General features: G+C 35.5%; 1 protein-coding gene across 11 annotated transcripts in view; it reads right to left on the bottom strand.

The window, feature by feature from the left end:
* Nucleotides 1-21,594, bottom strand: part of CPEB3 (cytoplasmic polyadenylation element binding protein 3) — an 81,089-nt gene that overhangs the window by 26,950 nt on the left and 32,545 nt on the right. For 6 of the 11 annotated variants that reach the window (XM_056495183.1, XM_056495181.1, XM_056495176.1 and 3 more), the window contains exons 4-6: nucleotides 15,503-15,559; nucleotides 6,295-6,318; nucleotides 1,540-1,707 (exon numbers count right to left, since the gene is read on the bottom strand). In XM_056495183.1, the coding sequence (XP_056351158.1) occupies nucleotides 1,540-1,707; nucleotides 6,295-6,318; nucleotides 15,503-15,559 (249 nt within the window). The remainder of the gene's footprint in view (nucleotides 1-1,539; nucleotides 1,708-6,294; nucleotides 6,319-15,502; nucleotides 15,560-21,594) is intronic. The other 5 variants (XM_056495185.1, XM_056495182.1, XM_056495177.1 and 2 more) reach the window with 1 other exon arrangement.

Here is a 21,594-nt window from a genome sequence, read left to right as displayed (position 1 = left end):
ATTTCTAATTTTAGCCACAAAGCAGGGTCAGATGCAGCCACATGGGACTGACAGAGGAACTCCATGTCAGCATGGCTGCTCCTTGCAGCCTGCCCTAGAAAGAGGCTGCAGCAGGTCATGCCACTGTGGGCATTTCACCTTCCTCAGGTCCCTCAGGAAATCTGACTTGAATTACCAAGTTTTTTCTTCACTTTTTAAGCATCAATTTGGAACCACCATGTAACACACATCTCGAGCTAACCCCTAGGACAATTTTGTTTTACAATGTAAATCCTTCAGAAAAAAATGTACTTTAAATTGTTTTTGAAAAAATCTTATTTTCTTAATACATTTTCACATGTACTTTAAAGAAACACTTAGTTTAAAATTGTGTCTAATGTGATGTTAGGTAGATCAGAGTTGCAAGCCATCAGGAGAAAAGGCAGTGGGATTTTCCAGTTTCTGGATTGCTGACACACTGAGATGTGTCCAGTTTCTCTGACTCCATGAATTGCATGCCAGATTTTTCAAGCATCTGGAGACAGAACATACATGTTGTGTACCTGAAGAGCTGAAAGAAAGAGTTACTGAAGGAGACCTCAAAGCAAAGAGGGTGACAGCTCCAGGTCACCATGTTAATTCCTCACAGGACAAGGCATGTATTTTAATTCTGAGTGACCCAACAATGGTCAGATCAGTTGTCCCTGCTGGGCTCCTGCTTCTTTCAGCTGCAAATCCAGATTACCCACCAGACCCTGCAATGCTTGGTGTGACACGGGAACTGTATTTGAAGGTGTTTGTAAACACAGACTAGCAACTCATACTATTTCTTCATTAAAACTGTACACGGCTTAGGCTTCAGATCAGTGGATTAGAGATCTCCCTCTTTTTATTATAAGGCATCTTCATATTCCCTGTGTATGCCCATTGAAGCTAGACAGTGGTAGATTCCAGCTATACTCCAGCGATGAAAAATACACCAAAAAAACTGCCATGATTTTAGTCTGGGAGTAAGGGTTTGTGGGGGCACACACAAGCAGAGCAGGTAATGATTGAGAAAAACTCTGACCATCCTTGCTAAGCAGGTTATTTCTTTGTTACCATATTATTACTGTGTATTTATCATCTGAACCCTGCATACATGCTGGGTATAAGAGCTGATTATTTAAAGCCCATGGTATTTTGGTAAGGACTGCATTAAGAAAGTCCTTAAAGTCAACCACATCCAAGAATAGGAAAAGACTATGGAGGAGAGACAGTACCCACTAAGTTCCCTTTTTCAGCTTTCCCACTTGACAGTCGTGGGAAGACATGCAGATCAGAAGACCTGCTATGCAGCCACTTCTGCCTCCATCTCTTCTGATCTGCAGTTCACAGGAACACCAAGTAAATTCTCGAGTGTTGCAGGGGGTAGTGTGTGTTTGTTCTAAGTAACACCACGAGGAGTACAAGAGACACACCTGGGAAAATCCATCTGATTCTATGAAAATCCACCCTTTGTAATAGTAATTATCTGAAAGCAAATTTCCACATTTCAGCAATGCAAGTGATTCACAGTACCTTCATCAATGTCAGGAGGAAGGCCTCCAACAAACACCTTTCTAGAATAGCGTTCCACTCTTTCCCCATTTTGACAGCGTGTTGGAGAGCTGAGACCCGAGGACAATGACTGATCACCATGGCTGTCATCTAGGAATCCATCTTCAAAAGGAAAGAGTGAAGACCGACCTGCAACAGATTTTGTAGGATCTATAGTTAACACTGTTTCCTGGAGAATTAAGCACTTCAGTAAAAAACTTTTCCTTTTACTGTTTCCCTTTAACAGAACTTGCATTAAAGGACCCAGCTATGTGGTCCAGTTGTCCAATTCACGTTCATTTGTATTGCTTCTATTTTTCCAAGAGTGTATTGCCCTTACAAGACAATAAGCCTAATTTAGCTTTAAAACAAGCCCTTGCCAATGGATAGAAATGAAAAACAAATTATCTGATGAGATTATGTGTCATAGCTACAGAAATAACCTTTTCAAGATTTACATTTCAAACCAATTCTTAGAGATTGACACCTTCCACAACAGATCCTGAAGGAATGATCTCAAGATCCCTCAAGCCACTGCACTGCAGAGCAGGACAGTCCTTTGAGTGCTGTATAACAAGAGTTGACAAAGGCTGCAGCGCTTCCATCTCCATGGAACACAGGCCCACGCTGAGTAGGGGGGCAAACAGCAAAATAAATACAGAAAAGCTTTGGATTGTGGATATTACACACGAAGTGAAGAAACTTAGTGAACAAGAAAAACAACTTGTTAAATAAACCACAAAGAACTTGCAGTTGAAGGAAAACATTGTTAACTAGAACAGCCTGTCAGCCTCTTTACTACTCAGAGTTAAAACATCCTTTCAGTAATGAATGAGCAAAATCAACACAAATGGCTGCTACTCAGTTTGTTAATGAAAAGTAAAGAATTTGTTTGTAACCATCTGATGTGATGAACTTGATGCTATTACTAACAAAGTATACACACATTATCTTATGAACAGATTTATTAACAAGGAAGATAAAAAATATTCAAAGACTGTATATAAGCAACACTTGCCAGCTTTGGAATTTAACAATTCCCTACACTTGAGCTGAAAAATAAATACATCCTGCAATTCAGAGAGACGTGTAAATAGGAACCACACCTCAACTCTGAGAAGGTTACTTGTCTCCTCATACCATGGAGGATTGCTCCCAGGGATGGAATAATTAATTGATACAAACAGTTTATAGGGGGGTTGATTACAAATATAAATGTATTTATACTTTTGTAAGTGCACATAATTAAATTCAAAGGTAATGGATCACATGAAACTGACATAACAAGACCTAAGGGTTAATATCATACTGGTATTGACAGCACAGGGAAGTGAAGGAACAGAGGCAAGGAGAAAAATCGAGACAGAGGGACTGCAGTCAGAAAAACATATACACTGGAAATATCTGTAATTGTCTCCAGTAGCAAAGGGCAGGTTACAAAAAGAAGCAGTAATCCTGTGTATAGATGATGAGCTAATGAAGTCAGGAAAGATGTTCTCACTGACATACAACACCAGCCTGATTTTTTTTTTTTTTTTAACAAACATCAGGCACCAGAAAAGTGTTGATTGAAAAGAATATATTGAATGTTAAATACTGACAGAGATCACAGATACAAAAATCCATTGAAGCAAAAATCCTACCATGCATTTACACATCAATACAGGGTAAATACCACAATCAGAGAAGGATGTAGAGATGTTACCTTTCAAAGTAGAAATTTGTCAGAAATGGTGGGTTTAGAGTATAAAACAGACTTTTGATGAATACTCCATTAATGGACAAAGAGGTCATGCACATGTATAAACACATGCACTTCAACATAAAAGAGGACATTTGCATGAGAGAAAAAATAATTAAGAATACTACAACAGTGTAAAAATATCAAACCAGAACACTCATTGAAAAGCAGGAAATCTGAAAATATTTCAGAGATTGACATTACTGAAGAGATAAATTATCTTTTAATTCCTGCCCATCAACCTACCTTCTTGTAAAAAAGGAACCAAACAACAACTATGAGTTATTAGTGGAAGATGACATATCAAATTAATAATAATGTGTTCAACGAAAGTACAGATCTGCTGAGGAGACTGAGTTCTGAAGGAAATAATAAAAATTCATAGCAACTTAGAAAGCAAGGTATCACCTCTGAAAACCATGCCAGATGCTTGGCAGTGTACAAGCACTGCACTCACCTTAAATAAATGCAAATGATGTTCTAGGAGTTTATAGCTAAGTAACATATAAATATAAGAAGAATACATTTAAAATAATGGAAAGCACACAGACAAGGGAATAGGGAATGACTGCTCACAGTCTTCTCCAGTAAGGGAAAAATAAACTGCATTGAACACAATCACTACATGCCAAGGCTGTAAGCAAGGCAAACTTTGCAAACCCCTGCTACAGACTTTTTGGAATGTTGAAATATTTATGTAGGCTTAGAAAAGGGAATGAGTAAGAACAAGAGAAAAATGCAATCTAACACAATAAATATTAAAACATCACCTCAAGAGACCCCCTGGGGCAAATTTCTTGGAGAACATTATGGGAAAGCATCACTAAATGCACTTTCCTTGTAACATACTCCTGTACCCCTCTCTGGGCATCTCTGAGTTGTCAGTGTAGCAAAATAGTTTGGGCTGATTTCCCACAGCAGTAGTTACATCTGTACCTGAAAAACTGGTTGTAAAAGTTAAAAAACAAGGTACCAAGAACATGACTCAACAGCTCTAAACATGATACCTACAAAGAAATGCTCATCTCTTTTCTCAAAGGAAACAGAGAATCAAGTAGAGAGCTGAGAGTTTATGGCAAGCCTCAAGAAATGTCTGACAAAACCTCTTCTCACGGAAGTTGCTCCGTCTCAGTGACAGAATCAAACACTAATTGAAACATCCAAGTATAACAAACATAAAATGAGTCCTTACACAGACTTTCCTGTGGTTACTCTGCATATTATTCCAATGCAAATGGGAAAAACAATAATAAAGAGGGATATATGAGAATATTTCTTAACCAGCACATTTTTTAACAGACTGTTGTAGAATTTCACGCTTAAGAAAGCTCAAAACCAACATTATAAAAGTCAAGGTAATGATAAAGCATGATCATCACAGACTTTAATAAGAATGAGGCAAGTAAAAATCCCTAACATTAATGACAAGACACACACACAAATCTGCTTGTTAGTATGGAAAAGTCTGTATTTCACACAGGAAACAAGTCTTGTGGAATGAAACAAGCTTCTTGGTAGTGAGAAAAAAATCTGAACAGCCATCACATTCAGAACTTGTTTGCCCTGTTTTGTCTTCACTAACATTTGTATAAAACAGCCTAAATTACATTCATCACAACTACATGTGCATTATTTTATTTTGCTTCTACAAGTAAACACGAGTTGCAAGCAATCTGTAGTATCCTACTGATTCCCACCTCATTTCCTACTTTGGTGCCATTTGATCAATCAGGAAACACCTGTCACAATCTTAAAATAAAATTAAACAGTGTTCACCTGCACAGAGAGAATACCTTACTGTATACTCCACATACTTCCCAATTTGTTTCAGTAACATGAAAGCACTGAAAAAGTCTAAGTATTAGAATGCTTTCAATATCTGTTAACAGTAGCCTGATCTCTGCAGGTGGGGAAAAATAGGAAGGTAAGTTTGTGAGGAAAATCTGAATATTTTCAGATTTATCTATCAAATAAACATTAAAATGAGTCAGCTTGGAACAAAATCAGAGCAAATTCCTTATTACAAACTGTTTATAGGCCTGTACAGCCTAACACCTCAATCCATACAAATGACAAGCCCTTAGACTCTATTGATCTGTGTGATGGATACATCTGTCTCTAGGGTTCTTCACAAACCTGATGCCAAGTCTACATTTGGAAAAGGAGGCAATGTTACCTGCATAGAACTTCATGGAAAGGAAGACAAAATTAAGTTTAATGCTAAAGTACCCCATGCCAATAGCATTGCCTAAATGTAATTGCTAAAAGCTGCTGTTTTCACTGTTACTTTCTCAATAGTCTGCACAGGACATAAATGTGCACAAGCTGCATTAGTGGCTTTCTCAATAGCTGTAGGACTTACTGTTGTCCTTGTTCATTCATCTCTCAGAATAAACTCATATGCAGCACTGTACATTTATAAAATATTTTCAGTTTGCTTTTGTTTTAAGGGCTGTCTATGATGAAATACTGTTATAATCTGCTCAAATACTGTATCTTTTCAAATTATTATCAATATTTGCTGTTGAGGGCAGTTACTAGTATTGGTATTCACATGTTCCATCTGAGGCAATTCAGTGTAGTGGAGTCTAATATTCAGCAAAAGCTGTTTCATGTAAGAAAAAAAAGTAATTTTCCAATGTTCAATGCAGCAGTTAAACATCGCACTTCTACAAAACAAACAAACACCAAACATAAACCCAAACATGATCTATTTTTGGAACACTATGCATTTCAAGTCACAAATATGTGTCATCAGAGTCTTTACATCCAGTCATCCTCCAGTTCTCTAGCAATAGCAAGACACTTGAAGTTATCAGCTCAGGATCATCATTGCTTTCAGATTGCTGTTTTGCAAGGGAAGAACATGAGATTGATTTATATGAACCAACCGATCAACTAAATAATGTTAAAATTGGTAGCATCATATCACAAGAAAACTAAATATTTATTTCTCCCACTATTCAGCAAACAAAACATTTAGTAAATACTTTTACCTCTTCTCCGCCCATAGCTCCTGGCTGCATGTAAACACAGAAGAAAATTGTCGGTACAGCTGTCATTAGATTTAGCTCCAAAAGCAATGAAAATGTAGCTTCTACCTCTTCTCTTTTTCCCCTCCCACCATAAAGAAGGAAAAGACATTTAAAAGTGCAAGATGAAATTCAAACAACCCAAGACAGAAAAAAAAGTTGAAGATGATATAGCCAGGGAATAAAAAAAGGAAAAAAAAAAAAAAGAACATACCTGCTGTGCAAGTTTTCAACATAGCAAAGGGCAAAGGTATTAGAAAATTGGGCATACTGGACAGTATTATAAAATAATAATTAAGGATTATGGTTTTAAGGGGCAATAAACATCATCAACATTAATCCTAATTAAAAGAACTAATTTTGCATTTTATTAAATAGTTGTGGAGAACACATTTTCCAAATACGAAGCAATTTAAACAATTAACCATATGTAAATACTAAAATCCTACTAAAACAATATGAATAGCCAATACATTAGATGAATAAAACTAGATTGACAAAATCCCTTCATAACTACCAGAATTAACACAGCATTTCGATGAGTCATGCATCAATGGCAAATCCACAATGTTGGACGACTTTAGAACCATATTTTGTAATGTAGTGGCAAATGCAAAAACCAGCATTTTTGATCTGAAATTTTAGAAAAACAGAGCATAATCTGGAAAACACCTGTCTTCTACACAGGATCTCTGATCTATCACAAAAGCCATCTATCCTTCCAAGGTAATCAAATGTGCAGGGCTGGGGATCAAGCAGGGTTTTTCAACCGAAGTGAGCTTATGTAAGAGGTAACAGCTTTGTTTTGTTTCTTTCTCTTCTCATTGTAACACTGCAGTGTTCCTGCTCCTTCCCAACCCCATCTCTTATTTCCAAAACTAACACAGTGCCTTTCCAGTCCTGCCCTACACATCCAGATGTCCCACCAGACCCCTTAGCATTCCCTGGCTACTTTTCTTTCAACCAAGAGGCCCCGGAGCTACCCAGAGCAAGGTCTGCCCTCATCAGCACAGGCACCTCTCTTCTACCCACACAGCTTCCTCCTCAAGCCCTGATCAAACACCACACCCCCACATCTTTTTTCTTTCACTATCAGTGAGATCACAAAAAGTCAAGTACATGAGTATGTCATTGGGGGGGGATTAAAAAATTTCAAGGGCTATGATGAACTGCTCTGCAATTTATTTTTAAGATGAAGACAACAGGAGCTGTTTGTGTGAACAGCTACTCAGCCACAGTGAGGTGTTGGTAAGCCCTGAGAGACACTCTGCTTCTTGCAATAATAAGAATTAATACTAGAGTTGGCTTTGCAGCAAGAATAAAATTAGTCCTCCTGTTTTTCTAGGGCTTTCTAGTTATTGCCCTATTTTATTAGTTATTACAATGGCAAAGAATCATTGACAGATCTCCTGTAGCAAGTTGTTGTCTTGATGAATGACCATACTCCCAAAAAAGCATGTTTCAAGCTATAGTTATGGACACATTCTGAGAGAGTTTATCTGAAAGAGGTTTCTCAGAATGTTACCAATCTAAAAGCATTATTTCAGTATGAGATGAAAGTAGACTCTTGTGTTTCTTCTGAAGTTTATATGCTTAATGTAAACTTTTAGGCTATAATCAAGATCAATATATGATGGCAGGAATCTACCACAGGCTTCTGTACATTTTAGAATACCCTATTGCTACTCATGTATTATAACATTTATATGCAATACTGCACTGCAGAATAATACTTTTATCCTATACTTCTATTCACACAAAATCTTTATGTCCATAAAAGTTACTGAAACTCACTGAAGGTATATTTGCCTGTAAATTCCAGGAGCAAAATAGTGCAATTCACTTAAACAGGAAGACAGGCAAGTCAGTTTTTACTGATATGAAAACATTGCATCACATTTAAATACTCCAAGAAGGTGAAGTTTCACCATTTTTGTTTATATTTTGTATACATATACACACATAATTTTAAAATTCTCAGTTTGAACTAGTATTTATATTAAAATGTTACTTTTCTCCAAGAAGCCAAGTTATTCAGCATGATGACTTCAGAATAACAATGCACACTTTATGATGTTGCTTTCTCACAATGTAAAGTTTGAATGTGTTATTTGAAACAAGTTAATTAAAAAATACCCTCTTGCTCACAAGTCAAAATTCACAACAGATTAAGTAGCAGGAATAGTTCATCAGGTAAATTTCATAATGCCTATAGTTTGAGTAAATACTTTAGAAAGCAAACAATTTAGAAATGTTTCTTGAATGAAGACATTTGGGAGAAAATAAAAAGATTACTGCACTATTACAAACAATGAAATTACCAGAGCAGTGTACATGAAGTTACTTTCTCTCTTTGGCAATTCCAACAGAAGACAAAATGCAACTGGGAGCTCCTTAAACAGTATCCTCACCAATGCATCTGCTCCCCATGTACTGGTTTTGGTGCCACATATAAATGTCCTCTTGCACAGAAAACCATCTCCTGAAATGTTTCTAAACTCTGTACAAATGATTCTTTCCTAGATCACTGCAGTATTAAGGCAAACCCAGGTGCTTTAAGAGGGGATGAGCCCATTTTCCCATGTAAAAAGTGCACTGATGGATTGTGCAGCTCGCAGCAGGATCATCCCTGCGTTGGTGTTTGTCCATCCTTAGCAACATTCTGTAACTGTCAGGTACAAAGTTACATAACTTCTGTGTCCCAAATCGCATGGCCTCAAATGCAAAGGCACAACAGATTCCTTTTCACCTGCTGATAACTCTCCTGAAACTATTAACTCAGCTCATCCCAGACGCCAAGTGTATTTTTTTGAACATGAAACTGTATCATGAAGGTCAGAACTTTATGCTTTGAACAAACCAGCAGAATAAACTCCCCGAACCTCAAATCTTTCAATGCAATCAAGGAAACTCAGTGTTAATGCTTTGGAATTCCTCAAAGCCTGCAGCTAAGATTGCCCATTGTTGAAATAAATCAAAATTTACTCAAATGAACTGCTCAGATTTTAACTGCATCTCAAGGCAACACAAAACTAATGAAAAAGAACTTTTCTGGGACTTTTGGACTGTTTTATTGTAATATGGGACTGAAACTGCACCTTGTATTTGTATCAAATAATTAGCAGTCCAAGGAAACAATACTTTTGTGAATCCATAAAACATTAACCCAAAAGGACTAGATCTACATGCTTTCCATATCATAACTTAAAATGAATTTGATCATGTAATTTCAAATTTAGAAATAGGCAACAACATTTATTTGTACTATCACATTTTATGGAAGAATGAATAGAAAATATTTTGAGATTTTTAAAAACATTCTTTCTTCTGGCATTTATCTTGTTCATGTAATTATGTGCCTACAATATCAAAGATGCACACTTCAAGAGAATCTTAAAGACACATCTTAAACCTACATAAAATAGCATAACATTTCCAGACTAGGAATTTCAGAGCTATACTGGCTAAAGCAAAGTTTATTTGACAAGACTGGGAACCTCCTTGATTTATAAGGTACCAGAATCTTACTTCGAGCTTGGAACACTCATTTGTATTTTTGAAGCAGTCAGCAGTTCAGAACAATACTTGCTTTAGGACATTATGAGTTATGCAATGATTTTCTAAGATCAGAAAGAAAAATATGTCAAGCTTTTGCTTTTGAACAGAGGATCTCTGAAGTTCTTAGGGATCTGGAAGTTTACAAGTGAATTAAAATAACAGGGAAAATGCATTCATGAACTGAGGGAAGGTGACGGAATCAAGTATAATTATGCAATGTGTTTTTCCACAACAGAGGGATCACCCAGGAGAATTGCAGAGATGGACTTTCATCTACAAGTTGTTCAAAAGGGGGTTCTCAACTTCCACTGATAGATGGGCTGGATGTGCAGATGGGCACTACAATAATTTGGTCATATGAACCTCACCAGTCACTGTTGGTTGATTTTTTTCCAGTACTTACAATGCAAGTGTTGCAGCAATCTCCCTGCTAACATATGCTCACATACATATACAACTGAATCCCATCACCAGAAAAACACAATCTACATGTAAGCTGTATGCAGCTAAGTCCCACACACTGGGCCCTCAAACACTTGAACTGCATTCAATACCAAAACCAGCTTAGGTGTCCTTTCCTGAGGCATACAAGCAGCCAAGCAATGCGCAAGAGGGAAGGTTCATCTATTTTTATATTTTCATTTTAGTTTAAAAAAATCTGTTAACAATAAAACTCACATTTTTAACAGTCAGGCTGCTTCATCTCTTCTAGCATCACATAAAATGCTCTTGGAGTAACCTGGCAAATCTTAAAATTCAGAGGAAACAGATGGCACTAACCCACAATAGAGAGGATCACAAAGATGAAAGGAAAGCACATGGGTGAGGTTCTGAGGCAGGAAAAGCAGTGGGGGAAACAAACAAACAAGAAGGCATTAAATAGCTACCAAGTTGGATTAAGAGGAAAATGATTTAAAGACTATTTTTCTGCTAGAAAAAGCCTTTAGCAGCCACTGATAAGAGAGACTGCCTTCAGTAACAGCCAAATTGGATCTCTGGAAGTGCAGATGCCAATGTAAAAACTGGGAGAAAGGAAGAAAGGAGAAAAAGCATGTACTTACTATTGCTCCCCTGCTTCCCCCTTCACCTTTTAAAAATTTAAATAGGTATAGAAGGGACTTTGAGATTTCAGCAAGCCCATCTCACAGTCTCCAAGGCAGCATCAGTACCAACTGCTTCTACAGCTGGTTCTGAAAAAAAGGTGATGTGCAAAGTGACAGTTCCCACACTCTGGGACTCCTCTGAACCTCACTGCCTTTGCTATCTCACACTTCAAATCAGTCATTTTCTCTCCAGTTACATCAACTCAGATCTCTTCCCAACCAAATCAGGTCTAGTTTTGCAAACCTTGTAAGTTCTCTCAATGTCTTTTATTCCTTCCTGTTCTTCTATATATGCTATTAAGATGGTGACACATTAATAGTCCAACCTGGAAACTGTGCAAAAGAGCTCAGCAAATTACTATAGGCAAGAACTAAACTATTAGATGAGATTGATGCCTCTTGGAATTTAGTCACACGTTTGCCGAATACTATCGCTACAAAAAGAAAGCTTTTATTAGCTCTTAAACTGCCAGCCCAAGATCTTGCAAGACAGAAGTAATTCAACAAGCTTTCTATTTGGAGCAGTTTATTTCAAGGTATAACAGTAGCATTGGCAAAACTTTTAAATATAAAATGCTACTTCAGCAACTTTTATATCTAAACACTCTATGTGTTTGAAAACGGCACATCAGGAAGAGCCAAGTACAATAGCTCTTAAGGAGACAAGGCAATTTAAAAAACAACAGAAACATGAAAATAAAAAATGAAATCGTTTTTTTGCCATTACATTTCCTGTCACGGCATGACAATGTCCCCACACAAACCAGATTAATAAAACAAAACCAAAATTTCAACACAAATCTTAAAATCCTTTCCTTAATGTATTTTTCAAATTATTTTATTCTGAATAAATAGAACTAAATTACACTAATGAAAAGACAGTCAGATGGAGAGCAAATAGTACCAGACCTCACAGATGACACATTTTTGTATGAGACAAGAATGAACAGTGGAAGCAGATGGAACATTTGTAGCCCAACAGGACTGCAAAGTCACTGTACAGAGAAGCTTTACGAAAAACAAAATTCCAGCATTTCACAAAGGGTTTTTTCTCATTTAACTACCTTTAGACTACATTTATTTTACAGAAGACTGTTTGGGATCCCAGCACAACACTTCAGTGCTTAATTATTGAGATCACATACCTTCCTTTATTCCCATCTCCACATTTCACCTGCCACATTTCTCTCCCACTGAAGTTATTGTGGCTTTCTGGAGTTCCCAAGAAGGCCTAAAGATAGCTCACCACCCACCATGTAGGTGACCATGCATTCATGTTGATCACTCAGTCCTAGCTACTCAGGTAATTAGATAGGAGCATATATATTTTCAAGAGAAGCAATGGCTGCAAATGGTATTGAATATTAGCAAGAGAAAGGATGGAGGCCATCTTTGAGTTAAATTTATGCTACATTTCCCCTTTATTTTGCTTAAAATAAAAGTTTATAAAAATTCTTCTGCTGTTCAGCTCAGTATGAATGATACTACTAAAACTTACTTTATGTCACTAATTGATTCAAAACACTAAGTCAATTAGAGGAATTTCACTTAGACCTAGTACAGACAAAAGCTATACCATTTTGCCTTCAAAAGTGCTTCCAATCTAATATTTGCATCTTCCTTTTATTTAGATGCTCTTTAGGATTATTCTCAGATCTCTCTGAATATTTGAACATTGCATTCCTCAACAGAAGCCTAATTCTGAACTTCAAGAGCATTTACAATATAAACATGTTAACACATATGTACAACTCTGTATGCACACAAGCACGATGCCAATAATGACACAAAGAGATTCATAATAATTATGCATTTAAAAGTAGAATCTTCTACCCCACAAATTTCATTATTTCAGAACTAGGTGTTTTAAGATGGTGATGATGTAGCCTTGCAAAATGATGAACAGAATGGTGGTAGCATGCTCCTCCTGTGCTGCCAGCTAAGCAACACCTTCCTCAAACCAAACAATGCCCTCCAACATTTACAGACAGCAGCTCAAGACAGGCAGGCAGGAAAATCCCCAGTTTCAAAAGGCTGTAATGAGTAAACAGGTATAACAGCTGAAGTACAGTTGAAAGTGCTGCCCCAGAGGATGAGGAGCTAAAGACAAACATCCCCCAGAAAACTTCCCCTCTCCCTACAGCATGTGAAGTTTTGCATTGCTGTTGGCATGAGCATATGTTGTCTTCCAACTTCAAAAGATTGCCTACACTGTCAGTGTGAAATTGAGCTTTGAGTAATAAATCTTAAAGATTATTAATATGTCTTCACAGGAAAAGAGAGAAATTGCTTATGAAGCAATGACTTTAAATAGAATGTGAAGGTTGGATTTGCAGACTCAGCAGAGAGTACTTGGTTTCACAGAAATTAAACATAGATATGACAAGTATTATGACTTAAAGACATTACATAAGTTCTCAAAATTATTAAAAAAAGTACTGTGATGAAGTATCTTTTGGGAATTTTTATTCACTACTTTTATTTTTTTAACCCAAACCTCTGCCATTCCATCACAGAAAAGAGTATTTCTTCTTGAGCTAATTTTCCTTGGTATATTTCCCCATGACAGGGAAAAGGTAATGAATGACATGGCAATGACCTAGTTATAAATTTTTCAAGTTTAGCTGCATACAAAAAAAGATTTCAATCATAGAATGTAATCTTTAAACTTGTGTACTTGAATATTTGCTTTTATTCTTAGCTCTTCAAAGATTTAAAAGCAAAACCCGGTAGGTTTAACAGTACAATAATTCTAGCTTAGGGCTCTTATTGATGGCCAAAATGGTGTGGCCTTGCCTAGTAAAGAAAGGAAGGGAGAAGAGTTGCAGAAGAGGAAAAACACATGGGAATTTATTAAGACTTTGGATTTATGCTTAATCTCATTTTGCATTTATTTCATATTTATGATTCCAGCCTTATTTTAAGTCTTTAAACAGTTAATATTTGAATAAACCCATAATATTTTAAATAGTGCAAATGCATAAATATATATAGTTTTGGTCCCTTAGTTAGCTATGCTGATATTTTAACCATGTATCAGGACTGTTGCTACAAAAGATGATTGTTTTTTATAAACTATTAGAGTATATAGCTGCTGTAAAATTTTCAAGACAGGAAAAAAGTTTTTCATTATTTTCATAAAAAACAAATCAGAATAAAGCACATCATTAATTTAAGATAAAAGCAAGTTGTCCCAAAATAGTATAACTTTCTATTTCAGTTTTTCATTCCCATCTTTCAAAAACCTGTTCAACTTTGTAAGAAATACTATTTCATCACAACTGTCAATTTTTAAAGGTAACTCAAAGTTCATAGTATCCCATCTTCACAAATATATTTCTATTGCAATTAGCTTGTTGAAATGCCCACTTTACAGCAACAAATACATTCTGAGACCAGAATTCATATCAAACACCTGATAACTTTATTGTGTAGACCTTATTTACAGAGGTATGAACAGATTCCTCTTTTAATGAAGTCTTTAATTAAACAAAATTTTTCTCTAAGTTATTTATTTGATTTCCCATAATTTCATGTGCCATAAGAAAATAGGGTTTATATGCTAATTATGACCAGAAAAACTCCCCAAAATATCATCTCACCATTGACTATGTAAAACTAAGAAGAATACGAGCAAAGTCTTACACGTTTCAAAATCTGGCCTTCAAAGCCAAATGTTAAACACCTTGCATCTTGTCCATTACAAATTTTTGGTCCTTCACATCTATAAATTATTTTTTGCTTGGTACTACACAGAAAACAAACAAACAAACAAAACCCTGCAGTTCTCAGCTATACATAGTCTCACTTAGATAGACAGTGCAAAGGCCAAAAATTGTAGACAAGTTCATAAATAATCCTAACATGTCTAATACAACATTGTAAACAAAAGTAGACATTTCAAAACAGTTAGTATTTCTGAGGATTAGACAGACAAATACTCTCCTTTGATTTGCATAGTTCAGCTAAGTATTATGCTGGTGCTGCCTGTCCCCTACCCTCCCCACACAGGAACTGTCTTCCAGATCCATTCTGCCAAGTTTTTTGTATGTTCATGACTGGACTTTTAATTTTACTTTTATTTCCTGACACAAAAAAAGCAATAATCTCTCTGTGAAGTGTAGTTTTTCCCTCATTATTTAGATGTCTAAACATTCTCTCATCCCAACAGCTCATCCCAACAGGAAGAAATATGTCTGGAGAAATATCAGAAATTAAAGTTATAGCTTTAACACACATACACACCCACAGAAGAGGGAAGAAGAGAGTGTTCTGTAATATTTTCTATAACAGGCATTATGAAGCTTCTAATGAAACACATAAAGCCATTACAAAGCTAATATAAAGAATCAGAGATGATTGGTTTATGAAAAACATTTTCAGAGTCAACATAAATATGTGTAATGTTTTCATAGAAGTTCATGTCTGACTGTGCAGCTACACACACAATAGATGTAAGAAATAATATTCAACATGACAATATAAATCACCAGACAATATTAACTACTTACTATTAAGAGCCATAATATTGTCTGTTCCTGGATGATGGAAGTTTATTCCCATACGCCCTGCAATGTAAGCAAAAGCTATTTTCAATGTTTTTATTTCAAAACTGAATTAAATTCATTAATATAAAAATTTCTAAAGGGAATGAACAATCAGGGTAGCTGAATCTTCCACCTATTGAAGACAACTTCCCAAGAATACACATTTAAAATATTTAACACCACAGTACCTTCAGTATTATGTACTTAAAATACTGAAAATCACAAATAAACAAGGAAACAATTATATCAATACATTCCTTTGCTTTGCAGTAAGAAAGCATTATGCTTACCCTTTCAAAACAAGGCCTCAAGTTCAACCTTGCTGCAGTTATGCCATTTATAGTTGGCTTCCAGTAATGAGTACACCATTACAAAACTGCATTTAATTAGCAAAAAATAAATCACTATTTTTCTACTACTATTTTTTATACTACATGCAGCATCAGAAGCTTTCAAGTTAACAGACAGTTGGAGACAGAGTTCTTACACTGGTTTTGCATTCTTCCCTAAGAATCTCCCATCACCTACCATTTGATATAAGACACTGGGTTGGAATATTGCTCTCAAGCAGTACATTCATATGTACTTTGAAAAATAGATATTCTTGACCTAAAGGAGACTTAGTCCAGAGAAACCTACTCTTACTGCTAAAGCAAGAAATGAGCCAAAAGCAGCACTGCTGTTCAGATTAGTTTTGGAGACTTTCAACTGAGCTGAAGTATGAAACCTTACTCTGAAGGCACTTTGTCACAGGACTTTTTAAATTAAATCACCCAAGAAAATCTGCAAGTTGTGATTTGTATTAGTCCTTACTTAGAAAAAGATACAAAAGGATAATTAAAATAAATTTTTACATTACTATAATTAAGTGATGTAAGTAACTTTACATATATAATGTAATTCCATTTCATAGGCTTTTCCTATCTCTAGGTCTGTGGCTAAGTTTGGGAGCTAAGGAAGAGGTCACTTTACATTTCTTCACTACATGGAAACTCAAATACAGGAGCTCAGGATGCACTCACTACACTGAAAGACCAATATAATGGTTATGTTCATGTACTTCTGCAAACTCAAGTTTTAACAAACTCTGGCAAAGCAGATTTAAAGACAATCCTCTTCAACATTTCAAGTTCCTACTATTTCCAGTCACTGAAACTGCTGTGCTGTAATGAATATTCTTTCTGAACAGATGCAGCATGAAGTTTCAATACACTTCTGCAACTAAGTCATAAGCAGGTTAAGAAAAGCAAATAAATATTTTCTTCACATTGAAGTTTTCTCCTCCTTTAAGAAAAAAACGCCACCACAATAAGGCTATGAAGCAAAGAGCACCTCCAGAAAGAAGTGGGGAAAAGAAAATATATAGAATTTCCATTTTTACTTTCCACCTCCCTGAGCAAAGCTTATTAAAGAGATGATCTTCATCCTAATTACAGACATGATTCTCCTATACATATTTTCACATTAATCTGGCATTGCAGAAACATAAAGCTACTATTATTTCATTTAGTATAACCTTTGCCAAAATACTTCCGATATCTCTCCAGATGGACATTAATTCCCTTTTCCTTAACAGTGTACTAATGAGTGTGAGGTTACAGGTACTACTTGTAAAGAGAAAAGGTGTCTGTACTAATTTGTACTTTAAAATTAATACTTGAAATAGAAGAAAAAAAAAAAAAAAAAGAAACTACTATGAAAAAAAATAGAGCAAAAAAAATTTGAATGCATAATACTTGGATGGATCCTTTTTTCCTTTGCTGAAGCTGAAATTCTGCTGTTTGACCAGCCTCAGAAATAGAATCCTATCTGTGACATCTGGGTTTGGTTTTTTCCTCCCTCCAGGCTGTCACTAGACCAGGTGCCTGCTTGTGTGACATTTTGTCACCTGCCCTTGGCCTGCTATTTTTAAACAGTTCTTGTCAGCTATCTTTTAAGAGGAGCAGAAAATACAGAGCAGCACAAGCAGAAGGACATGTTCTCTCACTGAGCTAAGCCAGCGTGCAGGATAATTCTGTATATCTTCAGAAGTCCCTTGTGCAACTCTATAGAAACAGACCAGTGGAATCCTTTCAAAACACACCTGTACTAAAAGCATTCAAAAGAGACTGGCAATATACCAATCATAAGACAAATTCATTACAAACAATTATACAGCCTTTCATATTAGTTATAATGTTTTAATATTTTGTTGCTTGAAGCAAATTATTCAATTGAAAAAAGGGGCCATCTGCAGATTACAAAACTGCATGATTACCTAAGGAACAACAAGAGAGCACAGAAAGGAAATTATAATTTTTTAATTTAAAGGTGCAATGTAGAACTGTGAAATGTAATTAAGAATATGTGCTTTCAAAGACCTATTTAGGTGAACCACACCAATGACTATTGGAAAACAATCAATTTAAAGAAAAACATATGTATGTTACCTGAACATTTACAAAACCTATACAAGCACATATTTCTAATTACAGCTATAAAACAAAATCTCTAGATAAAGGGTTTACTTTTCAAGAATATCGAGCACACTAAGCAGAAACATAGAGAAGTTAAGAGCACAAAAGTTATAGATTCCAGCAGTTTGAAATCATAAATAGGAACCCTTCCAGTAACAACACCCCCAGTACTTGTATTCAGTGTACATCTGCCATTTTCAGTCTGCCTGTCTTGGTTTCATAACTATTTATTCAGTATATTTTCAATTACATGCTTTTATAACATATACTCAGAGTACTGTAGTTAGGCTACAACAATAATCACTCTTTTATGTCTTTTCAATTCCTACTTTAGAAAGAAAAAAATCTAGTTGTATATACTTCTTGCTCTTTAAACACTTCAGAGCATAAATGAAGGCTTGAATAAAAGAATTCTTGTATAGCCCAGGCTGAACTGCTGCTTATCGTTAAATTTCTTAAATTCTCTCTCCTAACAACAGAGACTTTTCTGGCTGGACTGCCTGGGTGCTCTGCTGTATGTGCAATATCATACTTGTCATGGCAGAGAGCCCAATTCCTTTTTAGAGCACATCAATTCTGTGTATCCTCTCTCCTGTCTTATACTGGAAATGAGATGGTAAATGGAATTTAACTTTACCTTGTTCTTTGTAAAGGAGAGGAATGGTCTTGAATGAATTCTGAAATCTTTCTAACAGCTTAAGGAAGTAAACCCTTCCCACATATGAAACTTTATTGATTCTTTTGCAAATATAATTTTTTAACTGTCTAGATAATTCTGAGTTACATAATCAGTTTTGAGAAATAATGCTGTTCCAGAAATAGTAAACATGAGTATCAGACACAGTTTTACCACTATTGCATTTCTTCTTTTATACATTTACTCTTCCTAAGTGCTTTATGGTTTTTTGAACTTGTCTAACCCTAATCAGCCCCTGTATATGAACACTCACATAGTGAAGGACTTTTAAGATTACAGTTATCTATTCTAACCTCTTTTATGTTACAATCAACATTCCAAGAAACAATGTTCATTGCTTATATATTTACTAAAACTTCTTGCACAATTATACCTCATGATTTGCACCAAGATTGACCACTTATACCAATTCAGCAATTAGTATTTGTGTAAGATTTGCTAGAAAATAGCAAAGTTGGTCTGCTTTTGACCTGTCCTGAACTTTCTGGGAATGAGAACTTCCTCTCACATATTTCTTAAGATCACCATTGATATCAATTACAATGTATGACTATATAATCCTGTGGCAAGGTCAAACAAAACTGGCAACAGGACTAAGTTCTGCTCTATTTGTCTAGTAATAATACCTCATTTATCACTCTTATCTTTTCTATGATTTCCAAGTTAGTGCCAACAAAAGGCACTAAAAGCCAGCAATACTTATTTGGATAGATAGGTAAGTGGGGTAGGGTAAAGTTTAGATACAGAAGAGTGCAAAAACCAAAACAAGACCAGAATATTATCGCAGTCACGTGAAATAAGATTATTCATCTGAACTCCCATGTATTTGAGAGCCCAGTTTAAAGCACAACCTATGACTCCACACAGCCTCCCTCATCTCCTCATACCCCCAGCTCAGCCAAGAGTGTGCTCCAGAACTCACAAATGGCCACAAAGCACGAAGCATATGTGCAGATACAATAAAATTTAATAATTTTTACCTGAATATACCTTAGAACATTCTCTGTCCTTTTCCCAAAATTACAGACTGTGAAACTATGCTACATTAACTCAACATACATGCCCAAGACAGTTTCAACACCAAGAATGTGTAAACAAGGGTCCACATAAAAAAAAAATAAAAATAAAAGGTAGCTCTCTGAAGTTTATTGACTTTATTCTCTCCCCTCTTTTTTATGTATATTTGCATTTGTTCACATCCATAATTTAAACACCCACACTTACAGATCTTAAAAAAAAATAAATAAATACTGAGCAGAACAAAAGTACTATTGTTTGCCAGTAGGGAAACATGAAGAACTATTACTGTGTTCACATGTATTTACTTTAACTGTGCAAAAACATCTTGTGGCAATGTGAAGAGAAGTGTGTAATTATCAGCTGTGAATATCAGTAATAAAACTTCTTCTTATCACTGACTAAGCATATATATCCTATCTGTAGGGAAAGAAAACTATAAAATAAAACAGCATATACATTACAGTGAAATGCAGACTTTATAAGTAAATTACATTGCTTAATAAAACACAGCAGTCTGGCATACATTGCAGTAGTGCAAACATTTTTAGCCTGAAAACAGCTATATTTTCAAGTTAATAGTACTTTGAAAGCAAGACTTAAAGTTAAATTTGGCATTGCTTGTAAGTGGTAGACAAGTATTTGCACACATCTGCTCATTCTAACATGATGTTCTAGAACTGTGTTCAAAAGAGCAATACTGGTATTTTTCATTGGCGTGTTTGGGGGGACTAAAATAAAACACTATCAAAGCAGACTTTTCCATTAGCAACCTATATTAAAATATACAAAACCCTCAAAACAGTAGCAATGCGAGAAAGAAAAAAGCAAAACAGCTTCAGGTTTTTGTGAGGTCAGTCTTCAACAGTACAATGAAAAAAGGGAAATAAAGAAAAGGAAAACTTGCTCTCTCTATAACCACTTCTTAAACTAAACAAAGCAAACAAAAAAAAAAAAAACCTACCACTCCTGACCAAACAGATTCAGCAGGTCAAAGACAAGGACATGCTGGCTGCCAGCAGCAAATTAGGAAGTATGATCATACTACAGGATTGCTGCAAAAGGCACTAATTTAATTTAAGAAATATGAACCATTTAATGACCATATTCTGTCTTGAAAAAAATATTAAAGAGGATTTTCTTAAATAAGGAGAGTTTTAAATGGAAAGGCAATATATACTGTCTTTTCTTCAAAAGGATTAGCATGAAGGGCCTAATTTTAAACAAAAATACAGATGTGCAAACAGATCTGTCTGCTTACTCTGTTTTTCATGAGTATTTACAGAAAGAGGTCTGATGAGCATCAAGATTTTCGGAAATGCTGGTATACTGCTCTTTTTTCTAATGAAAGTGTTGCAAAAAGCTCCAACAGTGTCTCACCATTTTTAGGACTGAGATGACAACATTTGTTCTATTTGCATGACCTTTGTGTTCAGCTGCTGACTGCAAACACAAGTAAGATCCATTCACCTTCACTTTTCTTAGGTCATGTGGCAAACTTAGTGCTTTGCTTACAAAAAGCTTAGGAACACTTACAGCTGAACAAAATCAGGTGGCATGTACTGAAATTAATGCAAATCAAAGTGGAAAAGTAAAAGGTCCATTCTATATTTATTACAACAGTCTTAAGTTGCATGTAATCTGCACTTGGCTGTCAAAAATGTGGTTAATTTAAATGTAAACAAGAAATCTTAAATTTTGGTTAGTTTCCATAAGACCTGATAGAGTCTTTACAAAAGTTATGAAGTAGCAACCCAGTAACTTCAGTAACACATGCTTTATATGTTTTTCTACAATACATCCATTAAAATTAGGTATAGTAAAGCCTACTCTTGAAATCTCCCTGTAAATGTGTTGCCTCCAATTATTTATATTTCAAGTTGTGT

This window comes from Oenanthe melanoleuca, chromosome 6 (assembly GCF_029582105.1).
Source record: "Oenanthe melanoleuca isolate GR-GAL-2019-014 chromosome 6, OMel1.0, whole genome shotgun sequence".
Taxonomy (NCBI): domain Eukaryota; kingdom Metazoa; phylum Chordata; class Aves; order Passeriformes; family Muscicapidae; genus Oenanthe; species Oenanthe melanoleuca.
This window is presented reverse-complemented; position numbering and strand designations above follow the sequence as displayed.